This window comes from Vulpes lagopus, chromosome 1, assembly GCF_018345385.1.
Source record: "Vulpes lagopus strain Blue_001 chromosome 1, ASM1834538v1, whole genome shotgun sequence".
Taxonomy (NCBI): domain Eukaryota; kingdom Metazoa; phylum Chordata; class Mammalia; order Carnivora; family Canidae; genus Vulpes; species Vulpes lagopus.
In genome coordinates this window covers 95,909,151-95,930,696 of record NC_054824.1, presented here as the reverse complement: position 1 = coordinate 95,930,696, position 21,546 = coordinate 95,909,151, and the positions used below count along the sequence as shown (strand labels likewise).

At 36.3% G+C, this 21,546-nt stretch overlaps 1 protein-coding gene across 11 annotated transcripts in view; it reads left to right on the top strand.

Moving 5' to 3' along the window:
• Positions 1-21,546, top strand: part of ZPLD1 (zona pellucida like domain containing 1) — a 417,570-nt gene that overhangs the window by 374,586 nt on the left and 21,438 nt on the right. For all 11 annotated transcript variants that reach the window (XM_041725970.1, XM_041725944.1, XM_041726019.1 and 8 more), the window contains 4 exons: positions 12,056-12,276; positions 15,182-15,363; positions 16,816-16,888; positions 20,892-20,989. In XM_041725970.1, coding sequence (XP_041581904.1) covers positions 12,056-12,276; positions 15,182-15,363; positions 16,816-16,888; positions 20,892-20,989 — 574 coding nt within the window. The remainder of the gene's footprint in view (positions 1-12,055; positions 12,277-15,181; positions 15,364-16,815; positions 16,889-20,891; positions 20,990-21,546) is intronic.

The window sequence follows — 21,546 nt, the reverse complement described above, 5'->3', positions numbered from 1 at the left end:
CACATATAGTTCATTCTAAATATACCTGGTAATTGGGATGACCATCTGTGTTAGCATATTGACTTTATCTAGAGGAAAAATAAACTTGTATGTTTACAAAAGGAAATACTTTTGTAATTTGGAGCCACGCTCCCTCAGAAGTTAGGCTCCTACCCTCCCAAGGAACCTGTGACAGAGGGGTGCTACTTTCCTGGAGGTTTACCTTTCCAAGAGATGGTTCCCAGATCCTCGAAAAAAAAAATTGCTGGGTTATAAAGCTGACAGAAGGCCTATCTAGTTTTTAAAGGATTTATACATGTCTTAAGGAGACGAGAAAGTACTTAGAATTACAAGTTCTCTGATGTAAATGATTTAAGAAAAAGGAAGGAGAAGTTTCCTCCCTTATTTTAAACATGGAGAATTAGACCTTCTATTTTTAATTTGTATTTGTCCTTATACATGTTAGCACTTTTTGTACTGTCTGGATTAGATAACAAATATCCAGACTTTCCAAATGTACATGCACATGCACGCACACACATGTTGTTGCAATGTAAAATCTGTTTTAAAAAAATCGAAGATCTAGATATAACTCAGAAGTCCCAAGAGAGGCTTTAATGGGTATTATTTTCAAGTAAGCCCATTTTTGTAGGTCATTTGCAGAAGACCAGAGTGAGCAAATAAAGCATGAAGGTTAATTGCTCACTCCCCTCTTGACTTGTGGCTTCTCTTCCACATCAGGATCACCTTTGATGTCATCAGGAGCTCCACAAGCTGCTCAGATACTAAGCAATGGGATAGAATGAGAATGAGTCTGGCAAAGGAGAGGGTCTATCTAAATGCAAAGTAATGTTAATAATGATGAAAGTAATCATCTCACCCTATCTGACCTTTGCTGTTTCATGACATTAGAACTATTTTCTTTAATTTCCATGGCATTTATCCTTGGGCCAAGGGAACTGCCATGGTCTAATTCGTTTTAAATTTAAAGGGACACAATTTAATTTTAAAGGTAGTTAACTCTTGGCTATCTAAGCTGATAGCAAGGAACAGACTTATACCCCACTGACATTATGGTGGTGCTCTTCCCAGAATAAAATTCAAACCATAGTTGACGTTTAGAGTATCACAGAATTATTTGGCCTAAATTAAATATCTGGATAAATGCCTTTGGCCTTTGTGACTGACAAATACCTTTGGAACTACCTCCCTTTTTTGGAAGATGGTAGCATATAAGGTTTAGCCTCTGAGAAGTCTTTAATGTTAAAGGCACAATCAAGGAAAGATTAGGTTTATGGCACCAGAAACTCCGTGACTTGACACTGTCTTATAGTGAACTAAGCACTCATGGGAAACTGAATATAAGTCAGTGTTACACAACTTGTCACTTGCATCCTATTTAAAATAACACTTATAAGGGAAGAAAACAATGGGTTCCGTGTATTGAGTGATACCCACATTACTAATTCTTGTATTTCTTACGACAAAAGTGTAAAATCTTATAACATCATTTTACAACAGGGAAATTGAGGATTAGCGTCTGTTTAATGTTGCAAAGCTAGACATTGACAGAGATATAAAACTCAGGCTCTTTCCATCAAGCCATGATGCCTTAAAGTGAATTTAGAATACTAAGTTTAAAATAATCAAAATGGGAATTGCCACATTAAAACATCTGAAAAATCACATAGTAGAAAAACATGTTTAGCCTTTTGGATACCTGCTTGACTAAGGAAGTATTTTTTCCAGTAATACTTATTAATATTTCAGTAAACAACAGTGTTCCACAGGAAATAAAATTAAGAATCACCAATTTAATTGAATTTATGGGTGGGTCAAGCCAAATGAACTCTCTAATCTTGTGTTAGGCTTTGCTTAACCATTGCATCATGCTGTGCTCAAAGTAAGAGTGGATAATGGAATAATTATTCAAGGAAATATGTTTTGGCCTTTCTGTGATAAGAAGGGCCAACTCTCCTGCCTTCCTACATAGCAGTAGTGTTTTGGTGTCCAAATTGTCCAGAGGATGCCTGCCTTCTGCTTTGAGCTTGTGATCGCCATTACTAGACCAGATGAGGCAGCGATTGCTGATCACTTCTGGTTAATCTTGGTGATAAAATTAATGGCAGGAAGAGCAATTAGTCAGCAGGTACCACGACTTAATAATTCAGAGTCCATACCCTTCTTTATTTCAGTAAAGAAGTTCTTTATTGCACGAATTTTTCACTTCCTCTGCTTGTATAAGTGAAATCCATAGGCCTTTTCCTGCCTGAAAAAAGATGACCAATCTCTTCTGGTTCCAAAGACTGTAGAACAGCTAGTGTGAATAGAAGTCTGCAAAATTTGCCTCAGACCACATATGAATTTCCTGCAGCACTGGAAACAACAGCTTGTATTTGCTAACGAGAAACAGATGTGGAAAACCAAGGTGGCAAGGAAACCTGTTCCACGTAGAAAGGAAACTTAAATTCCTAATCCACCTTAAATTCTCCATCAGCTGCTGGTTCTTTCTGTGGATGAAATATCAATACCCCTTTAGGATTTCTTGCTCTTTTAGCACCAAAATCTCAACATGGTATAAAATCTTGTTGAGACGAAAAGTAACTTAAAAAAATGAGTTAAAACAGTGAACATAGCTTCTGTTCTCTAAGCAATTTTAAGTTTATATAGCATTTTATATATATATTTAAATTATTATATGGCATATATATATGACATATGCCAAGTATTTCTACTCTCATTTTACAGAGATAGAAATGGAAATGATGTATAAATTACTCATAATCTGCTAAAAATGGTATAAATTAGTTTTGGAATGTTTATTGGGGGTCAGAAAGTAAATTCTTTCCAGGTGAGATTGCTATATCACTACAAAGCAGTGTACTCTTCAGCATATAGAGAAAGCTCCTCCTGGGACGCAGGGCTGACTCAGTGGTTGAGTGTCTGCCTTTAGCTCAGGTAGCGATCCTGGGGACCTGGGATCTAGTCCCACATCGGGCTCCCTGCAGGGAGCCTGCTTCTCCCTCTGCCTGTGTCTCTGCCTCTCTCGGTGTCTCAAGAATAAATAAAATCTTTTAAAAAAGACTCTTCCTATTATATTTAATAGGTTTTGGTTCATACTCTCAGTTTCAACCCAATGCTACTTTGAAGGACTTGTAATCCAGCCTATGAATCTAGGTGCAGTCATAGTCACAGGATTACCTACATCTTCATCTGACCTGCACAGAGCCTCCCTCTACTCACAACAGATACCCACCCCATCCCATGTCTCCTTTGGTTTTGGGAGAGTGTCCAGAGTATACTTGCCATTTGAGGTGCTACTCCAGTCATTAAACTGCTTCGTTTATGCAATGGGGGAGAGATGGGGGTAGGAAAAGACCAAACCTATTCCCAACTTTGTTTCACCCACGGTCACCTTAATACTAAAATAGATTTATTTGGACTCAAGCTCAAAAAGTTTTTATGAGCCCTCTTTTATGAGATTCGAAATCAGTTAGTTCCTCAGAGAAGGAAATGAGTTAGGCATACATTCATCTCCTTCATGATTCTTTCTCCTCCTCCTCCTCCTCTCTCTTTCCTTTTCTTTCATCCCTTTCATTCCAACTTCTCATTCTTGTTAACATGTAAATCATACAAATAGCTATTTGGTGGGAATGCTTAATCCTACCAGATAGAGTCTACCCTAAGGGTTAGCTTCTGCCAGAAGTAGATAGGTGTGACTAAGCAGTTCAGCTAAGACTTGCAACATTGGCATCACCTGGGGGCTTGTGAGAAATACACAAATCAGCCCACCTCCCACCAAGATCTACTGAATCAGAATCTGCACCTTAATAAGATTATCTGGTAGTACATATGCACCATAAAGCATAAGAAGTGGTGTATCGAGCATGGTACTCATGATGTCTTGCTAGCTTTGTGTCAACCCCAGCTGGCTGTCATGCACTTGCTTGCTATTAATGACAATAGGTTTCAAAAAATCTATCACTCTAAAGGGAAAATAATTTAAAAAAATCATTATTAGTAATGAGGCAAAATAATTAGTTACCAAGACTAATGTATTTTGAAAGGTTAAGCAACTAAAAAAAAGAAAAAATCTATTCATTTGATATTATTTAATGGGTTGAATTTTGTCAATTGGAAGTCAGAAAATATGTGACATTAAAGATATTGATGTCTGTCTAAAACTCTAAAAACAGGAATCATCTTGAGCACTTGGCAGAGTACAGATAGGAAATATGAGTTCCGGATGAACAGTCAAGATGAAACCATATTAATTGCACATATATTTTCTTTGTGAATCTTGGAACTTATTGTTATAAATTAGAAACCATGTATGCTGTTTGTGAAGGAGTTGAATTAAGTATGCTGTAATAGGGATCCCTGGGTGGCGCAGCGGTTTGGCGCCTGCCTTTGGCCCAGGGCGCGATCCTGGAGACCCCAGATCGAATCCCACATCAGGTTCCCGGTGCATGGAGCCTGCCTTCTCCCTCTGCCTGTGTCTCTGCCTCTCTTTCTCTCTCTCTCTCTCTCTCTCTCTCTCTCTCTGTGACTATCATAAATAAATAAAAATTAAAAAAAAAAGTATGCTGTAATAGACATTCGCTGTATTCACTAGGCACCTGGGAATATCCAGAGCTTCCAATGACTTCATAATCTACTGGGAGAACAAATATCCATTCCCAGATATAATGTAAGCAGTATGGTAGCCTCACAGTCAAAGAGATACAACAGAGAGCACAAATGATTACTTTCCATTGGGAAAATGAGGGAAAATCTCATTAATGGACAACTTAGATATTATTTTTCTATTCTCAGCTTATTTCTCTTCTTACCTGAATACTGTCATGGGTATTTCATCCATTATTACCATTTATTTGTGATACATTGAATATTTGGTGATTCTCACATTTATACTTTTTGCTCTTTTGTATTCCCCAAATATTAGACTCGTATTTATGACCATCTTTTCTACACTTCTGCTTGAAATGTCCCGTATATATCTCAGCCTCTCAAAAACTGAGCTCATCCTCTTTATTCATTCCTTTATTCCTTATCTCAGGGAATGATCAAGTCACCCACTAAAGCTGGAAATCTGAGTTATCAGTTTGACTCTCTTTCTTCCTGCTATCATCTAATCAATTTCTTATCAATTTTGTCCATTAGAATGATTTCGTTTCCATGTATATATGTATGTAATCCTTTACACAACATGGGGCTCAAACTCATGACCCTAAGATCAAGAGCCACAAGCTCCTCTGACAGCAGCCTAGTGCCCTGGAATGATTTCATTTCTTCTCCACAATCCCTTCCAAACACCTCTCCCTTACAGAGGCATGGTTGTATACAATATGGTATATACACCTCTATCACGTTTTTATCAGGCTGTATTATAATTGTCTAGTTTTTCTGCTTCCTCTAATTGAACATGAGCATCTTGAGGTAAAGGAATGTTACTAATGCCTTTATCTTTGGAGTCTAGCAAAGACTGACATGTAACATATATAAGTAGTTTTTTTATAATAAATTTATTTTTTATTGGTGTTCAATTTGCCAACATACAGAATAACACCCAGTGCTCATCCCGTCAAGTGCCCCCCTCAGTGCCCGTTACCCATTCACCCCCACCCCCCGCCCTCCTCCCCTTCCACCACCCCTAGTTCGTTTCCCCGAGTTAGGAGTCTTTATGTTCTGTCTCCCTTTCTGATATTTCCCACACATTTCTTCTCCCTTCCCTTATATTCCCTTTCACTATTATTTATATTCCCCAAATGAATGAGAACATATGTTTGTCTTTCTCCGATTGACTCATTTCACTCAGCATAATACCCTCCAGTTCCATCCACGTTGAAGCAAATGGTGGATATTTGCCATTTCTAATGGCTGAGGAATATTCCATTGGATACATAAACCACAGCTTCTTTATCCATTCATCTTTCGATGGACACCAGGCTCCTTCCACAGTTTGGCTTGTAGGAAATATCGGGGTGCAGGTGTCCCGGCGTTTCATTGCATCTGTATCTTTGGGGTGAATCCCCAACAGTGCAATTGCTGGGTCGTAGGGCAGGTCTATTTTTAACTCTTTGAGGAACCTCCACACAGTTTTCCAGAGTGGCTGCACCAGGTCACATTCCCACCAACAGTGTAAGAGGGTTCCCTTTTCTCCGCATCCTCTCCAACATTTGTGGTTTCCTGCCTTGTTAATTTTCCCCATTCTCACTGGTGTGAGGTGTAACATATATATAAGTAGTTTTAAAAAATACTTTGTTGACATGAAGCAGCATATAGTCTAGATCTTGAAAATAAATAGGAACAGTAGCCTCTGGGTTGTATAAAACTTATGGCACTGATTTTGTTTTATTTATTTTACTTTTTAAAAAAATATTTATTTATTTATTCATGATAGATATAGAGAAAGAAAGAGAGAGGCAGAGACACAGGAGGAAGGAGAAGCAGGCTCCATGCAGGGAGCCTGACATGGGACTCGATCCCGGGACTCCAGGATCGCGCCCTTGGCCAAAGGCAGGAGCCAAACCGCTGAGCCATCCAAGTATCCCCCAGTGATTTTGTTTTAAACTCATGTGTGCATCACATTTTTCCTCTTTTTTTTTTATATTATGCTTTGACCCCAGAATTCCTGATATTCATGTGGAGATTTTTACATTTTCAGATCAGTGGTAAAAGAATATTTTGAGCCTCTGCTCTGTGGGGCTGAACCCAATTTTTTGGGGGTGTTGCCGTTTGTATCATAGAATATGTGTATGCAAATTATTTGAATAATGTATTGCTCTGTGCTCTTATTATTCCAGGTAATAATTAGAAAATGTTAAAATAAATATTCTGATGTTAAGGAAAGTAAATGTAGGTCTCAAATTTAACAGTATTGAGATGAAATGGAGATCGTTCAGTCTATCAAAAGCGCAGGATCTTTAGTGTAATCTGGATGCCACTGGATTTAAGCTAGTTGAGTGTGGAATAGTTGAAAAAAAGAATAAAGTTAGATATACTTGTAGATATATGAATGATTTGCAACAAATATATTGTCAGTAATTGCGTCTAAAGAGAAAAGTATAGTTAAGATGTTCTAGGTATGGAACTTATTGAGAATGAAGAAGTAGAATGAGGTTTTTATTCATATATATAGAATTGGATTCATCTCTTCTTTACTCCCACTTATATAGTAACAATACTCTATAAACCCCTAATCTGGACACATTTTTAAATATGTGGTGAGATAGATGGCTGGTAGTGTGGCAGGATATTTAAAATTTGCATAGTTTAAGGAAAGGTGAGACAAACTCATGGCCTGATTGGTAGGTGAGAGAAGTGCAAAGCATTTCTTTATTTTTACCTGAAATTGATTTAATACTATGTATTTTTAATTCTTATGAAAAGCTTAGATTGGTTAAAATATCAGAGAAGGGGCACCTGGGTGGTACAGTTGGTTGAGCATCCGACTCATGCTTTTGGCTGCTGTTGTGATCTTGGGGTCATGGGATTGAGCCCCACATTGGGCTCCGTCCTCAGCATGGAGTCTGTTTGGGACTCTCTCCCCCCTCCCAGTGCCCTTCTCCATTCCATGCCACTCTCACTCTCAAATAAATAAATCTTTAAAATGTCAGGGGGAAAAAATAGCTATTTTGTCAGTATAACTGCGCATAAACTCTGTAAGCTGGCCTGTCATTATAAACATGCTTAGTATATTTAAACGAAACACTAAAAGCCAAAAATCTAAAGGTATTTATTTCTTGATCTTGTTTTTAACTTGTCCTCATTGAGTTGTTTAATACTCAAGTGTTGTTCAAAAGGATAGAGCAATTCAGACCAGAGATTGGACACTAAAAAGGCTCAACAAAATTCAGTTGTTGAGAGCGACCGTTATTTACTAGCTCTGAAAAAAAAAATCTCTTCTTTTGGCAGAAATTGCCCTTTGGCAACTTAAAAGTATCTTTTCTCCCTCCTCAAAGCCTCACAAATGGAAAAGTTATGCTGAATGGATGTCTTTAGTATCTACAACCAGGAAAAAAACTGTGTTTCTCAGAAGGGATAGTGAAAAGTCTTAAGAAAACTGGGTTATGGGTGGATTTGAACAGATTTCTTTTCTTCCACTGCAAAAAGCCTTTAGCTTGTTATCATATCTCCTAGCAGGATCAGCTTGTAGCAAATTCAGTTCCATTTCAGGAGTTACAAGTCTTCGGTTAGAGGCAGAAAACTAGAGAGAGCTCTACATTTGAACAAAGTAATCTTTGCCATTTATGAAGCTATTTTAAGTATCCATTAATTCCTCTCAAAGGTAAAGAAGCTGAAGGCTTTAGTTGGCTTAAATTAAGGAGAATGATAATTCTCCTTTGTAACATATTTAATGGTACGTATTCACTTCTATACGTTTGTGATGGTCCAAGTAATGCAGTGATACCAAGTCTCGATTCCACGGGACAGAGAGAGAGTTCTTAGCAAACTCATGGGTAGCTAAGAATTTGATCTGAGGCTGAGGTAGGTATTTTGTTACCTCACAGAGACCGAAAAGGCTTCCTGTCTGAAAGGGCTTCCTGTGATTTTGCCATGGTGTTTGCCACTTGGCCTCATTTTCTCCCATTTTCTTCTTTGTATCCTACATTCTCGTGAAAACAGAACCGTCCAGCTCTCAGCCAAGCCTGAGCTTATTTCACACTTGTGTCTTTATTCATCCTCCCCTCTGTGTTATAAAATTTCCACTCCTTTAAATTGCTAACTCTACTGATGCTTCAAAACTCACGTCAATGGCATCTTCTCCAGGAGACTGTTCCTAACCAGCTGGTCTGGGTGGGGTGCACTTTCTGTACCACCCCATAGCTCTCTGCCCAGTCTTTCTGTCAAACTGGGCCACACCTATCTCCTCTTATGGACTATGATGTACTCGAGAACAAATACCACTGCTTTGTAAATCTTCAGTGCAGTCTACTGTTCCAACACTTCATATGGTAAAATAATTACTTAGTTAATAATTAAATATATCAATGACTGGTATAGCTTCCTGCCTTCTGGGACTTCCAGGTTATAGAGAAGACAAATAGAAGAATACACAAATATATACATGATTCTAAGGCAATATGACAGCATAATGGGGTGGCATGATTTAGATTTGGGATCAGGAAAGTCTTTGGGGAGAGGACAATGAAATTTGAGGCCTGAAGAATGAATAGGAGTTAACCAGACCAAGAGTTAGGGGTAGGAAGAGCAGCCTCAACAGAGCAAAGAGCACGGATTAAAGGCCCTTTGCAAATCTATGTTAGGCTTTTTAAAACATTCTCAGCATTTTGTTGAGGAATCGTTTATATAAAATAATTGCATATACTTACACTGATTTTAAGGAGAGAGCTTTGCAATTTTGACATGTATATGCAGTCATGTAACTACTACCCAGATCAAATACCATTTTTATCACCCCATATATTTCCTTGTTTCCTCTATTTTAAACCATTTCACCCCAGGGGGTAGCAACTATTCTGGCTTTCATCGCTCAGTATGATGCCTTCAAAGAACTTGAAAAAAATTTAGTGAAACAAAGGTAGGGAGTAAGGGGTTGGTAGAGAGATGTGAATACAGTGGTTAAGGGGAATGACAGGTCATGGAGAGTCTTGAGGACCTGGTTCAAGATTTGGAATTTTGGCATAAGTGAAATGAATAGCTGTTGAAGACCCGAGCGGAGGTGACATGATTGGATTCATGTATTAATAGCTATACTGATTAGAGAGGGTTAAAAGTATAAATAAAGGAGCCAGTTAGGAAAAGCTAACCTAATATTCTAGGGTTAGAGAGGACAGTGGCACGAGCCAAGGAATAACATGTAAATGCAGAACAATCAATAAATATAAGATCTAATTTGGAGTTTGTGGACAAACATTTATTAAAACAAACTCTATTATTTTAGCAAAGAACATCCTTAAAAGTTATGGTTGCTAATTTAAACAGCTAATGTTGCTAAAAGCTAATAGAGATATTCTCCCAATTTTAAGTAGGATTTATTATTTCCTATGCACTTAATAATGAATTCTACCTATGAAGGGAATATTGCTTGAGTTTTCTATAAGAACTATCCTAGTATTTGCCTTTTGGCTTTAAAAAAGATTTTCCATCTTTCTCTCCATCTTTAACCATGAGAAAGTCTTTCTTTCTTTTTGTAATGAGTTAAGGTCATACCCAAACCGAAATTTTCATTTTTACGTATTCACATTCTCAAAATATGACTCACTTTGCCAGCAAAAATCAGTATGCAGAGTGAATACTCCAAAGAAACATGCTGTTGAACACTGTTACCCTTAGATTAGATTTGAAGTACTTAAGCAAATAAAATGACATTTATTACTTAGGTGAACATCATCTCCTTTACTAAACATTTATTTTAGTTTGCTTGTTTTTCCTGTTTTGAAGAAAAGAGTTTATTTCTCCAAATAGTTTAGTCAGTTTTTGTTTTGTTTGTGTCCACGTTTTGACAACCTGATGCTTGTTTTTGATTCTTTATCTAAGCGGTAAAATGGGATGATAAAAAGGGGTTAGGTTACTGTATTAATTTCCTAATGCTGCCACAACAAAATGCCACAAGAAGGGTGACTTAAAACAGCAGAAATTTATTGCCTCCGAGTTCTAGAGGCTAGAAGTTCAAAATCAAGGTGTCAGCAGGGCCATGTTCCCTTGACACTCTGGGTAGAAGAATCCTTCCTTGCCTCTTTCAAGCTTCTGGTGCTTTACAGGCCATCTTTGGCATTCTTTGGCTTGTAGATGCATGGCTCCAGCTGTGTCTTCACATGGCATTCCTTTATAAGGACACGAGTCATGTGGAATTAGAAACCCACCGTATTCCAGCGTGACCTCAGCCAAACTAATTACATCTACAATGACCATATTTCCAAATAAGGTCACATTCTGAGAGACTGGGGGTTAGGATTTCAGTGTATTTTTTTTTTTTTTTTATGAGGGGAGCAGGACATGATTCAACTTATAACAGTTACCAAAAACAGTAAAAGTAAAAGCTTCTGCCACTGGGACACTGCCTCCCAACCAACCTCTCCATTTGCTACAAATATTTTTATCATTACATATAGAAAATAACTAAATAAAGATATGAAAAGCTTGTGTGTATACACACACTCACCTTTTTAAAAAATTTTTTTATGATAGTCACACACACACAGAGAGAGAGAGAGAGAGAGAGAGGGGCAGAGACACAGGCAGAGGGAGAAGCAGGCTCCATGCACCGGGAGCCCGACGTGGGATTCGATCCCGGGTCTCCAGGATCACGCCCTGGGCCAAAGGCAGGCGCCAAACCACTGCGCCACCCAGGGATCCCCCACACACTCACCTTTATAGACCTAGAATGAATCCCATCACTGATAACTCATGGAATAGTTAAGGAAGCTGTGAAAATGTTATTTTAAATTTCCACGTCGAGTTTATTCCTTTTATTTTGGCATAGTCATTAGCAAAATTTTCTTAGAGCAGGCTATGCCTCTGTTTTTGTAGTATCAGCACATTTGTTTTCATTCCTTTCTCTGTAGAGTAAATTTAATATAGGCAAAATAAAATGGAATTCTGATGGACAGCTTCTGTTTCTCCATCCTGGATGAGATGGCTTACAAAATACCAAAATGCTCAGCAATACGGCTTACAGTGGATTTTTAACTGCTTCTTCCTTACACTTAGGAAGATGCATCATTTGTAGTGAGTCTCACTACTCTGGACAGGTTATCTAAATAATTCAGTTACTCTAGCTCTGAATTTTCTCTGTAACCTGATTTTTTCCCCACTAGATTCTCTAATCATTCTGTAATACTCAACTGACATTTAATGCACGTCCACAGTATACCAGCCACAAAGAAACAGAGATATTTTCTAACTCCTTAACAACTAAATCTAGGACTGTTTTTCCTGGCTACTTTTCTTAACAATTTTAGCGATGGATTATAGTACATTTAACTATAGGAATCAGTTAAACAGACTAGAAGGATGAGTAAATACATTAGAGGATGTTATAGTTATTCTTGTACCCTGTGTTGTGCTTTTGTGACTAGTGTTTTTATATACATATATTTTTTTGTTTCAGCTGAAAGAGACATCAGTGTCTACTGTGGGGTGCAGGCCATTACAATGAAGATTAATTTTTGCACCGTACTGTTCTCGGGTTATTCTGAAACCGATCTGGCACTGAATGGAAGGCATGGGGACTCCCACTGCAGGGGGTTCATCAATAACAACACCTTCCCCGCAGTGGTCATTTTCATCATCAATCTCAGCACCTTGGAGGGCTGTGGAAACAACTTAGTGGTAAGACAAGTGTGAAATTATGTGCTGGGTTTGGGGTCACGACAAAAAGTCTCCCCATTTCATGAAGTAATCAGAAACCCAGTCTATCTTTCAAGAAAAAACTCCAATAAAACTGAACAGGTCACTTCCTTTGCCTGTTGGAGGCTTCCGACATACAATTTTATTTCCCAGTAATGGTTCTGCTTACTGTAGCTGAGCAGTTGAGGGGCATGAGTTCAGCTGTGCTCTTCTAAACAGCATTAGTTGTGTGAGTGACATTGATGAGTAGGCCCCTACGGCTTATCATTAGCTATGCTTCTCATGCTTTTTATGGAACTATCTTATCATACAAAATTTGTTTGTTCTGGTGAGTTTGGCAATGATCCCTTGGCCCGTTGCTTCTTAGTGACCTCATTCAGAAAGAAAGATGAAATATAGAATGGGAAACTCAGAATCTTCCAGGTTCCAAGTTTTACCATGGAATGACCCACAGCAATGTTTTGTGGAAGAGGGCTGTTAGCATTTCCAGTGTGATATTCTTCACCATGTGGGTCTGTCCATTGAATTTCCAAATGTTTTTCATACCCAAACTTACTCATGAAATCCCAATATATTGTTCAAAAAAGGAAACCTCTCTAGTCATTGTGAAAATCAAAATACTGCTTCAAACATTTCCACCCTGAATGAGAACCACTAATAATCTATGCTATTCATTTATTTATGCTTTCATTGAACACCAAAAAAAAAAAAGAAGAAAAAAAAAGGAAAAGAGAAGAAAAGGAATTGAATAAGAAATTGATTCTCCCAGGAATTAAAATTAATTCAAGTATAAATATTGTTATTTGAGGGGTGTTACACTGAAATTCATTGAGTTCTGTTTTTCATTTTGCTTGTTTAAATATAATCTTATTGGTAAATCCTAACACAGGCAAAAAGGAGACACAATGAGCATTACCACTTAGCCCAGTGAATGAGGAGAAACTGGCTCTTCCTCTTCATAAATTATTGTTTGAGATTAAAAGAGAAGGCTTAATTTCTCTAAGGGAAGGATTTCTAAGACTGGATGGGAGATGGCAGACAGGAAAAAGATTTCTTTGATCTCCTTCTTTATCTTTTCCCAGAGGGCATTTAGAATAGTGTGCCCCTGACCATTTTCAAGCCTGTAGCATAAGTATTGTTGACTCTTTTTATTAAAAACATTTATTCATCTCTCTGAGTTGTGCGCAGAGGTTATGAGGTGGGCCTGAGGGAGAGTGACGCAGGCTGCTTATTACATGTCTGGGTTTCCTCGTGGAAGGAGGAGCCTAAATGGAGAGCCAAGTTTTCCCTCCTCCCACCATACCCTGGGATCGATCTCTCCTTCATGGCACTTACTTCTTTGGATTTAAGTCTTGCCCTGCTGCCAAGAAAACAATTCAGGAGTGATGCCAGGCAAAGCATCTGTGTGTGTGTTTGTGTGTGTGTGTGTGTGTGTGTGTGTGTGTGTACATGCATTTGCATGTGCACATGCTATTTATTTTTTAAAAATCTAAAAAAAAGTCTGAATAATTTGGATATAAAAATGACTATATACATGTGTGTGTGTGTTGTTTGTTTTGTTTTCACAGACTTAGTATATTTAGTTAGCCAGTCAGGGAAGTGTGGGAGGAAGGGAAGATGTGCTTATTTTTTTCATTTTTGGCATGGACGTCACCAGCTTTGGAGTCTGCTCCAAGGACAATCCTACATAGGAAAAGTTAAGTAGACTATTACATCATTGGATTAGAATAAAAACATGTTTTCGTTTGTAATGATTCTAGCTCTGCTCAAAAATTAGAGATTGCCTCAGCTTTGCCCATGTGCTTATAAGCTTATGCATAAAACTTATTCTATTATTGAAAATATTACAGGTTTCCATAATATCTGCTAAAATTATTTATTGAGAGTCATACTGCCTTTGACATAATGGGGAGGCTCTATGGTGTTATGAAACTCGAGAACATTATTGACTGTTCCCAAAATGATGGTTCTCAAATTTTAGTGGGATTGAAGAATCCAATGAAACCTAATCAGTCTCGGGAAAATACACATATGGACAATATTTTGATATAACTTCTGGGAGTTCATGATCCCTCTGAAACCCATCTATGAACTATTGCCCTGGAAAGAAAGAAGAGTCTCCATATATGTACCACAGAGTAAGGCCCTCAGATTGACTCTTAGAAAATTTATGACCTTGATTCATTTGTTCAGAATTTATCTCAGGGTTCCCAAGATGCTGGTGTCACTGTGTGGTGACGACCGTGCCAAAGCAAACAAGGCTAAGTGGAGTCACTACCCACAAAGAGCTCTGATTACATGGAAAGGGACTGCTGGTTCAGCAGACTGCTCATGCACTGTGACTCCTATGATGCAAATGAGCACTACCTACATCAGGAGTTTTCCTAGGGAACATGAGATCCAGGGGAGAACCAGCGCATGTCATGGTGAAGTGGGGGAGAAAGAGGCAGAGGGAGCATATGCAAAGTCGCAAGAAGGGTCCTACAGCTGGGACATTATTAACCAAGAGTATGAGTCCAAAGATACGAAGCCGAAGTCAAAAACAAGATCAGATTAACAGGAATCTTTTAAGCCAAGCCACAGAATTTGGACCTTACTCATGAACATTTTTGAATTACTTGTTGTAGCACTCTGAACATGTAATCTCTCTCCTTTCTTATTTGTGAAATGTGAATAAAGAGTCTTTGGTGAATATGAAGTTTCATTTAGTTAAAAGACATATATAATCACTTATACATAGCATTATTTTGTATATAATCTCAAAGCTATGGCATGCTGCAGTTGAAACAGACCCTAGAACTAATGTGGTCTAATGTTTTATTTTGCATACGAAATGCCTAGATTTATAGATAGCTATTAAATCTCTGAACTTGATCTATTCTAACAGGTATCCACAATTCCTGGAGTCAGTGCTTATGGAAATACAACTTCAGTACAAATAGGAAATATTTCGGGATACATTGATACTCCAGACCCACCAACAATCATCAGCTATCTACCTGGGCTTCTTTACAAATTTAGTTGTAGTTACCCACTGGAATATCTGGTTAATAATACCCAGCTTGCCTCGTAAGTTCACATTCTATCCTTGCTTTCACATTCTGTGTTTATGTTTGGGTCATGTTTTTTTTTTAAATCTTCAAGAGACTTATAAAGATAGCAGGGTTTGTTGAGAATAGCCAAACTCAAAGTAATGGAAACCATATTAAGTCTTGTATTTATCATCTATCTATCTATCTATCTATCTATCTATCTATCTATCTATCATCTATCTATCCAACATTGTTATGACCCATATCAACAGATCAGATATATATATATATATATAATTTCCCCCCAAATTAAAGCTGGCTCAAACTGGTTGGATGTCTACCTGGGATTCTTCTCACGCCCTTCAGAATTGCCCAAGAAGCTCAGAACTGTGTACTTATGCAGTCCAGAAGAGCTGTCCCGTTTCCAGTGCATAGAACAGCTACTGCATTGTTATGTCCTGTTTGGCTTCAGTCTCTGCCATCTGCTTTCAGTGTTGGACTCTGCTGCCTCAGAATCTGAGGACTGCATGCCTTTTGCTGCAGACACAGCACAGGTGCCGATGGTTCCCAAAGAGCGGTGGCAACACTCAGAGCCAAAGAGCTTCAGATATGCGCTGAGGCCACAGCCTTTTGTTTATAGTCATGCATTCATTCATTTTTCCCAAAGTACCTACTCCAAGACAGGGCTCTATTCACATTACAACACAGTCATCTGGATTTGTCAAATAGTTTTGACAAGATGGGGTAGCTGAGTAAAAACTTTCTCTCCTCGGTGCTAGAATTTGCTTTCACAAAAGTGTAGTTATTGTTTAATCTCAGTCATGAGTGAATGTAGAGGCCACATTCTGTTTCAGTTAAAAAAAATGATCACAGCTGGTTGTGATGGCACAATGATGATAAATACCTGGGTGCAAAGCAAGGCTGGGAAAGCAAGAAAGGCTTGGAGTCAAAACAATGCAGGTGTAGAGGGAAGTGAGTCATTAGGGTGTCATGGATTAGTCTGCTCCCTCTCTTCCTCAGTAAACACATTCCTGAGATGCCGTGTATATGGAAATCCATTCATTTATTCAATAAATAGTTATCATACTTCTACTATGTGCCATGCAGTGTTCTACCAATGAACAAAGTAAAACAAAATCCCTGATCTCATGAAACATCTAATGGGATTGATGAAAGCGTGTCTGTTTCAGATTCCAAAGCTATTGGAATGACGTTCTTCTTTAAAAAGTCTCATATATGTAATGCAAAATGGAAAGATGCCTTTGTAAAGAAAAAGACCGTAAAGAACAGTCTGTCTTTATTTGGTCTCTCTTGCTTTTTGATTATTTATCTGTTCAGTGATTTAAATAGTGTGCGTATTCCGGGCCTGGTTAAAAAGTATGTCAAGCTTACTCAAGAGTTTTAGTGCCTTAAATCCAACATTAATGTATAACTGAAACTTTTAATTTAGAATCTCATCAGTGCTTTCCTTTCTCTAAATCTGTTTTAGGTCCTCAGCGGCTATTTCTGTGAGAGAGAACAATGGTACATTTGTCAGCACTTTGAATCTGCTCCTTTATAATGTGAGTTGATAGGTGAAGGATGTCACGTTCTCTTGTACCGTTCTGAGGAGCCATTTATGCGGATGGATTTTATATGAAAAGCTACCAAGAGCCACATTAACCCTGTTATACTTTGGTAGCATTTATGCATCTTACTAGCAGTTTTTTATATCTTAGTGATAAATATACTAAAAACTATTACTTTCTAAAAGTTGATAAATGACTTAGATTTTATTTGTAAATGTGATTCTACATAGCTACTCCAAATGTCTATCTACATTTTTATGTATATATTTATTTGCACACATGTGTATGTAGCTGTAGTCAGGATCAAGAATTTGGAAGTAATATTTTTGTGATAAAAAGATAGGAAGAGTCCAAATGATGCTTTCCTTGGTGACGAATGTGTTAATGTTTTCCATATGGGCTTTGGCTGATGATAATTCTATCACATTTGAAATAATTTGGGTCGACTGCATGGTATTGTCTAAACTCTTGTCATGTAAATATCGACAGTGGCAGCAAAACGTGAAAAATACATGGATTTCTATTTATAACTCTAACATTAATCCCCCAAATGATATTTTCATGTTGATTAAAAATTTTTATTCATACATTTTAAATGCCTGATTTAAATATCAATTTTTCAATCTATCAACCAACATTTTTGTAAATTATGAATCTGATTTTTACATTATTATTCATGTCATCATGGCACTGAGTTATAATTCATGCAACTGATTTAAAAGTCAGTGCTTTATACTTTGAATATAATGAGCTATAAATATTGTAGTAGGACATTTTCCAAAGGCATTTAAAAAAATCATGTTTATAAGTGTGTAGTCTGACACCACTGAGTTCTAAACAACAAATTAAAATGTGTTGGAATGAAGATTGCCTTTCTGTCATTTCTAAACTTTCTCCTGCAAGGAGAAACTGCCAAGTTACTTGGTTCCACAATACTCAGCAAATACGTGACAATATTCATTCCCAATATGGCCAGATAGTTATTGTTTTGAGCAATATTTTTAAATTGGAAAATTCCTATCTGTTGATTTATATGTGTAAGGTCCCTGGGGTAGAATTGAGGTGACTGGTTTGGATTCAGTATTTGTTGTATTTGAGTGAAACAAAGATGATACTTCCTCATTCTAAAAAAGAAAAAAAATATATGCCCACATGGCATTGATTGACGCCTTTTTTTTTTTTTTTTTGTGAAATTAAACTATTCTACTGGAAAAGCAGAAAATAAAAATTTAGAAGTGCGGATTTGGGGAGAGCTTTGCTCTGAGGGTCTTTCCTTTATAATTAGAAATAGTATTCTCCTGTTATGAGCTAGGCATAATCCTTCAAAAACTTTCTAGAATCTTAATGCTAAATAAAAGCCTATGATTTGGTGATAACCTTAAGATTTTAATTCTATGGTAAAAAGGTAACCAATTGTTTGATATAAGACAGTAAATGAAATAGGTAGTGTCAAAACATGTCTTTTTTTTTTTGATGTCTTGTGCTTTATATTTGATAAGATTCAACATCTTAAGAGCCCTGATGAGAATAGATTGTAAGACTATAATTCAGAAAACAGAATAAACACATCTAATTTTTACCCAGTTTGCAATAAAGGTGTCATTGATGATTGAATTAAAATTAATTGAATTTTAAAAGTTATTTACTGAACAATTATGTAATGAAATTTGACAATTTCTCCACAAAATACGTTTTAAATGAACAGACGACTTTTTAGAGCAGTTTTAGGTTTACAGAAAAACTGACCTGGATTTCCTCTATTATATACAACTTGATTTTGGTGTATATTTGTTACAATTGATGAACCTGCATTGGTATATTAACTGAAATCGATAGTTTATATTTGGTTTCACTCTTCATATACATTTTGTGGATTTTGACAAATGTCGATGACATACATCCATCATTAATGTACAAAATAGAAGATTCTCACTGCCCCCCAACTATTTTTTTAACATGATTGTAATATGGTGCCATGTTACAGGATATTACCAAACTAGTAATTTATGTAAGCCTCCAGTTTTAAAATAAATAAGTCACAAAGTGAAAAGTACAGCCTAGGGAATATAGTCAATTGTGTGGTAGTAACAAGGAAAAAAATCCTAGTAATTTACACTAGAAAAAAATGGATTTCCTTTCTTTCACTTATTGATCCAAAATCATACTTATTATAATTGTTTGGAACACTAACATTTAGCTGTCCATATGTAATTTTATTGCAGCATTTCAGACTAAGTATTGTTTTATAACCATTAATGGTTATATCTTCCTATTTCATATGCAGAGTTTTTAATTTTTAATCCATAAGAATGATGAAAAGTTACATTATATAGCCACTATTCTCATTCTTTGGAAAGGAAAAGTTGTGCCTAATTTGGATTCATCCAATTGTTTATTTCTATGTGTTCTGGAAGCTAGTAAATATACTTAAGAAAATTTTATTTATAAAAAATGATGACTTTAATTGGCTATGTGATTTCCATGTATGTATATTATTTCAAGTTGAACTGTGGTCTTATTTTTGTGTAATATAAATGTATCAGTTTTCTTCTCTGTGGAAATGGAAAGTGAAGATGACTTTGTGAATTTGAATTATACCTAAATATTAGTGTCTTCTGAGCAAATACAGAAAGAGTAAGTCTGAAATAGTATCATAGTAATAATGTTTCTTAAAAGTTGAAGAAAAAGTCTAAAATAAATATAGTTGACTTTAGGTACAATGTTGCACTAACAAGCATAAAAAAGAAACTATACAAACCAAAGGAAAAAAAATACTTTTTAGAAGCAATTTTAGGAGGAAAAATGTGATGATTCATGACTAAACCACAGCTGAGTCACATCATTTGCAAATGACTTAGCAGTATAAAACTTGTAAAAAAGTAAAAAACTCTTCTGGACACTGCTGATGCAAATATAAGATTAAAGATCTGTATATTTAATGAAGTGTGGAATATTTGGAGAAGTTTGCAAAGGGAGCTGAAAAAGATAAATAAAAATACTACCTATTAGAAATGGTTGGGGGAGCTATTACCATTTATCACAGAAATATAGAAAAAAAAGTACAGCATATAATCCCTCATTTATCTGTCTTTATTTGGGAATAAAATAAAGTGCTACTTTTTCAAAAATAAAGTGTGCAAGCCATAATTTAAAAAATTCAAAATCTGTTGCTTTCTTTCCAGCTTCTTAAATAGCTTACATTTTTAGAAGTTCTTTTCTTTTCCGTTTTTTTGCATTCTACATTTTTTTTCTGTTTTTTTTTAAACTATTAAAGTTGCCACTTCTCAATTTCTAAACTATTGCTTTAATACTGTAAACTGGGAAGTGATATAAATAAGCTCTCTAGGACTGTTATAAAATAAGGGTAAAGAGATAGAAGTGAAGTCCCGAGACACTGTTCTATAAGTAATTGGCAAGGAATCCGGTGAAGGAACTCCATGGCATACATTTTGGCAACTTTCAGGACCCGTTGGTCTTTTTTGGGGTTTTCAAATACATTTTGGTAATTTCAGATTGTCAGATAAGTGATTTGGGGCAAATGAGAGATTATCAAGAGTGTAAAGACCTACGACTCCAATGGCAAAGGGTTTAAACTAAAATAGACATAACTCAAAGAAACTGAGTATTAGCCACTAATGTAATTTAAATAAATGAGGTATTAATTTAAATAAACTCTATATCCACAATTGATTATTAAATTAAAAACTAACCACTGACTATTAACTGTTGAATGTAATTTAAATACACCGAACATTAACCATTATATATGATAAGCTATAGAAACAAAAATATTTATTCACAGAAATGAATTTGTTACTTGGGTATCGTTTAAGAACAGTTCTGCTGAGAAACTAGAGGTTTACTAGATCCTTTTTGCTGTTGATTCTGTTTATTTATGTTGATTTGCCCCCTCTTTATATGATATTATTGTTTTAAGTGGTAAATGTATTGTTTGGAAAACAATGACAGATTAATTGCTCATTTTTTTCACCATTAGGATTCAACCTACAGTCAGCAGTTAATTATCCCAAGTATAGGATTACCTTTGAAAACCAAAGTATTTGCAGCTGTACAAGCCACTAATCTGGATGGCAGGTATTTTCAAACGTCTTTTTTTGTTGTTGTTGGCTAAAACATTTTGACCACGTAAAGCCTCATGAATCATAAAGTTTGCTCATTTCATTTTTAATTTAAAAAATACTGTCATTGCCACATCATTTAGGAATGCTAGTAAATAGAAATAACAAATTGCAAAGATTAAGGGATGACAGTTATTTTGTGTCATTAATTGGAAAATAACAAGTCTTCCCATAAAGAAGGAGGGAGAATTACTGGAAGAGGGAATGGGCTGATCTTCTGGAATACCACAATGTTCTATTCTTTCATCTGAAAGATGATGAATCACATGCAATCATTTTGTGACCACTGAAGATTTGTGCACTTTACTATGTGTATGTTACTATTCAATAAAAATTTATTAAAAACAAAAGAACTCTCCCCATAATGATCTGGGCCAAAATTATTTAAAATGATCCTCAGAAACATCTCCATAAAAAACCCTAAATCAATGAAGTTTCATATGATCAAGTTTCATATGATCACGTTTTAGATAATCCAGAATGATCAACATTGAAAGGGAATTCTAAAGCTGA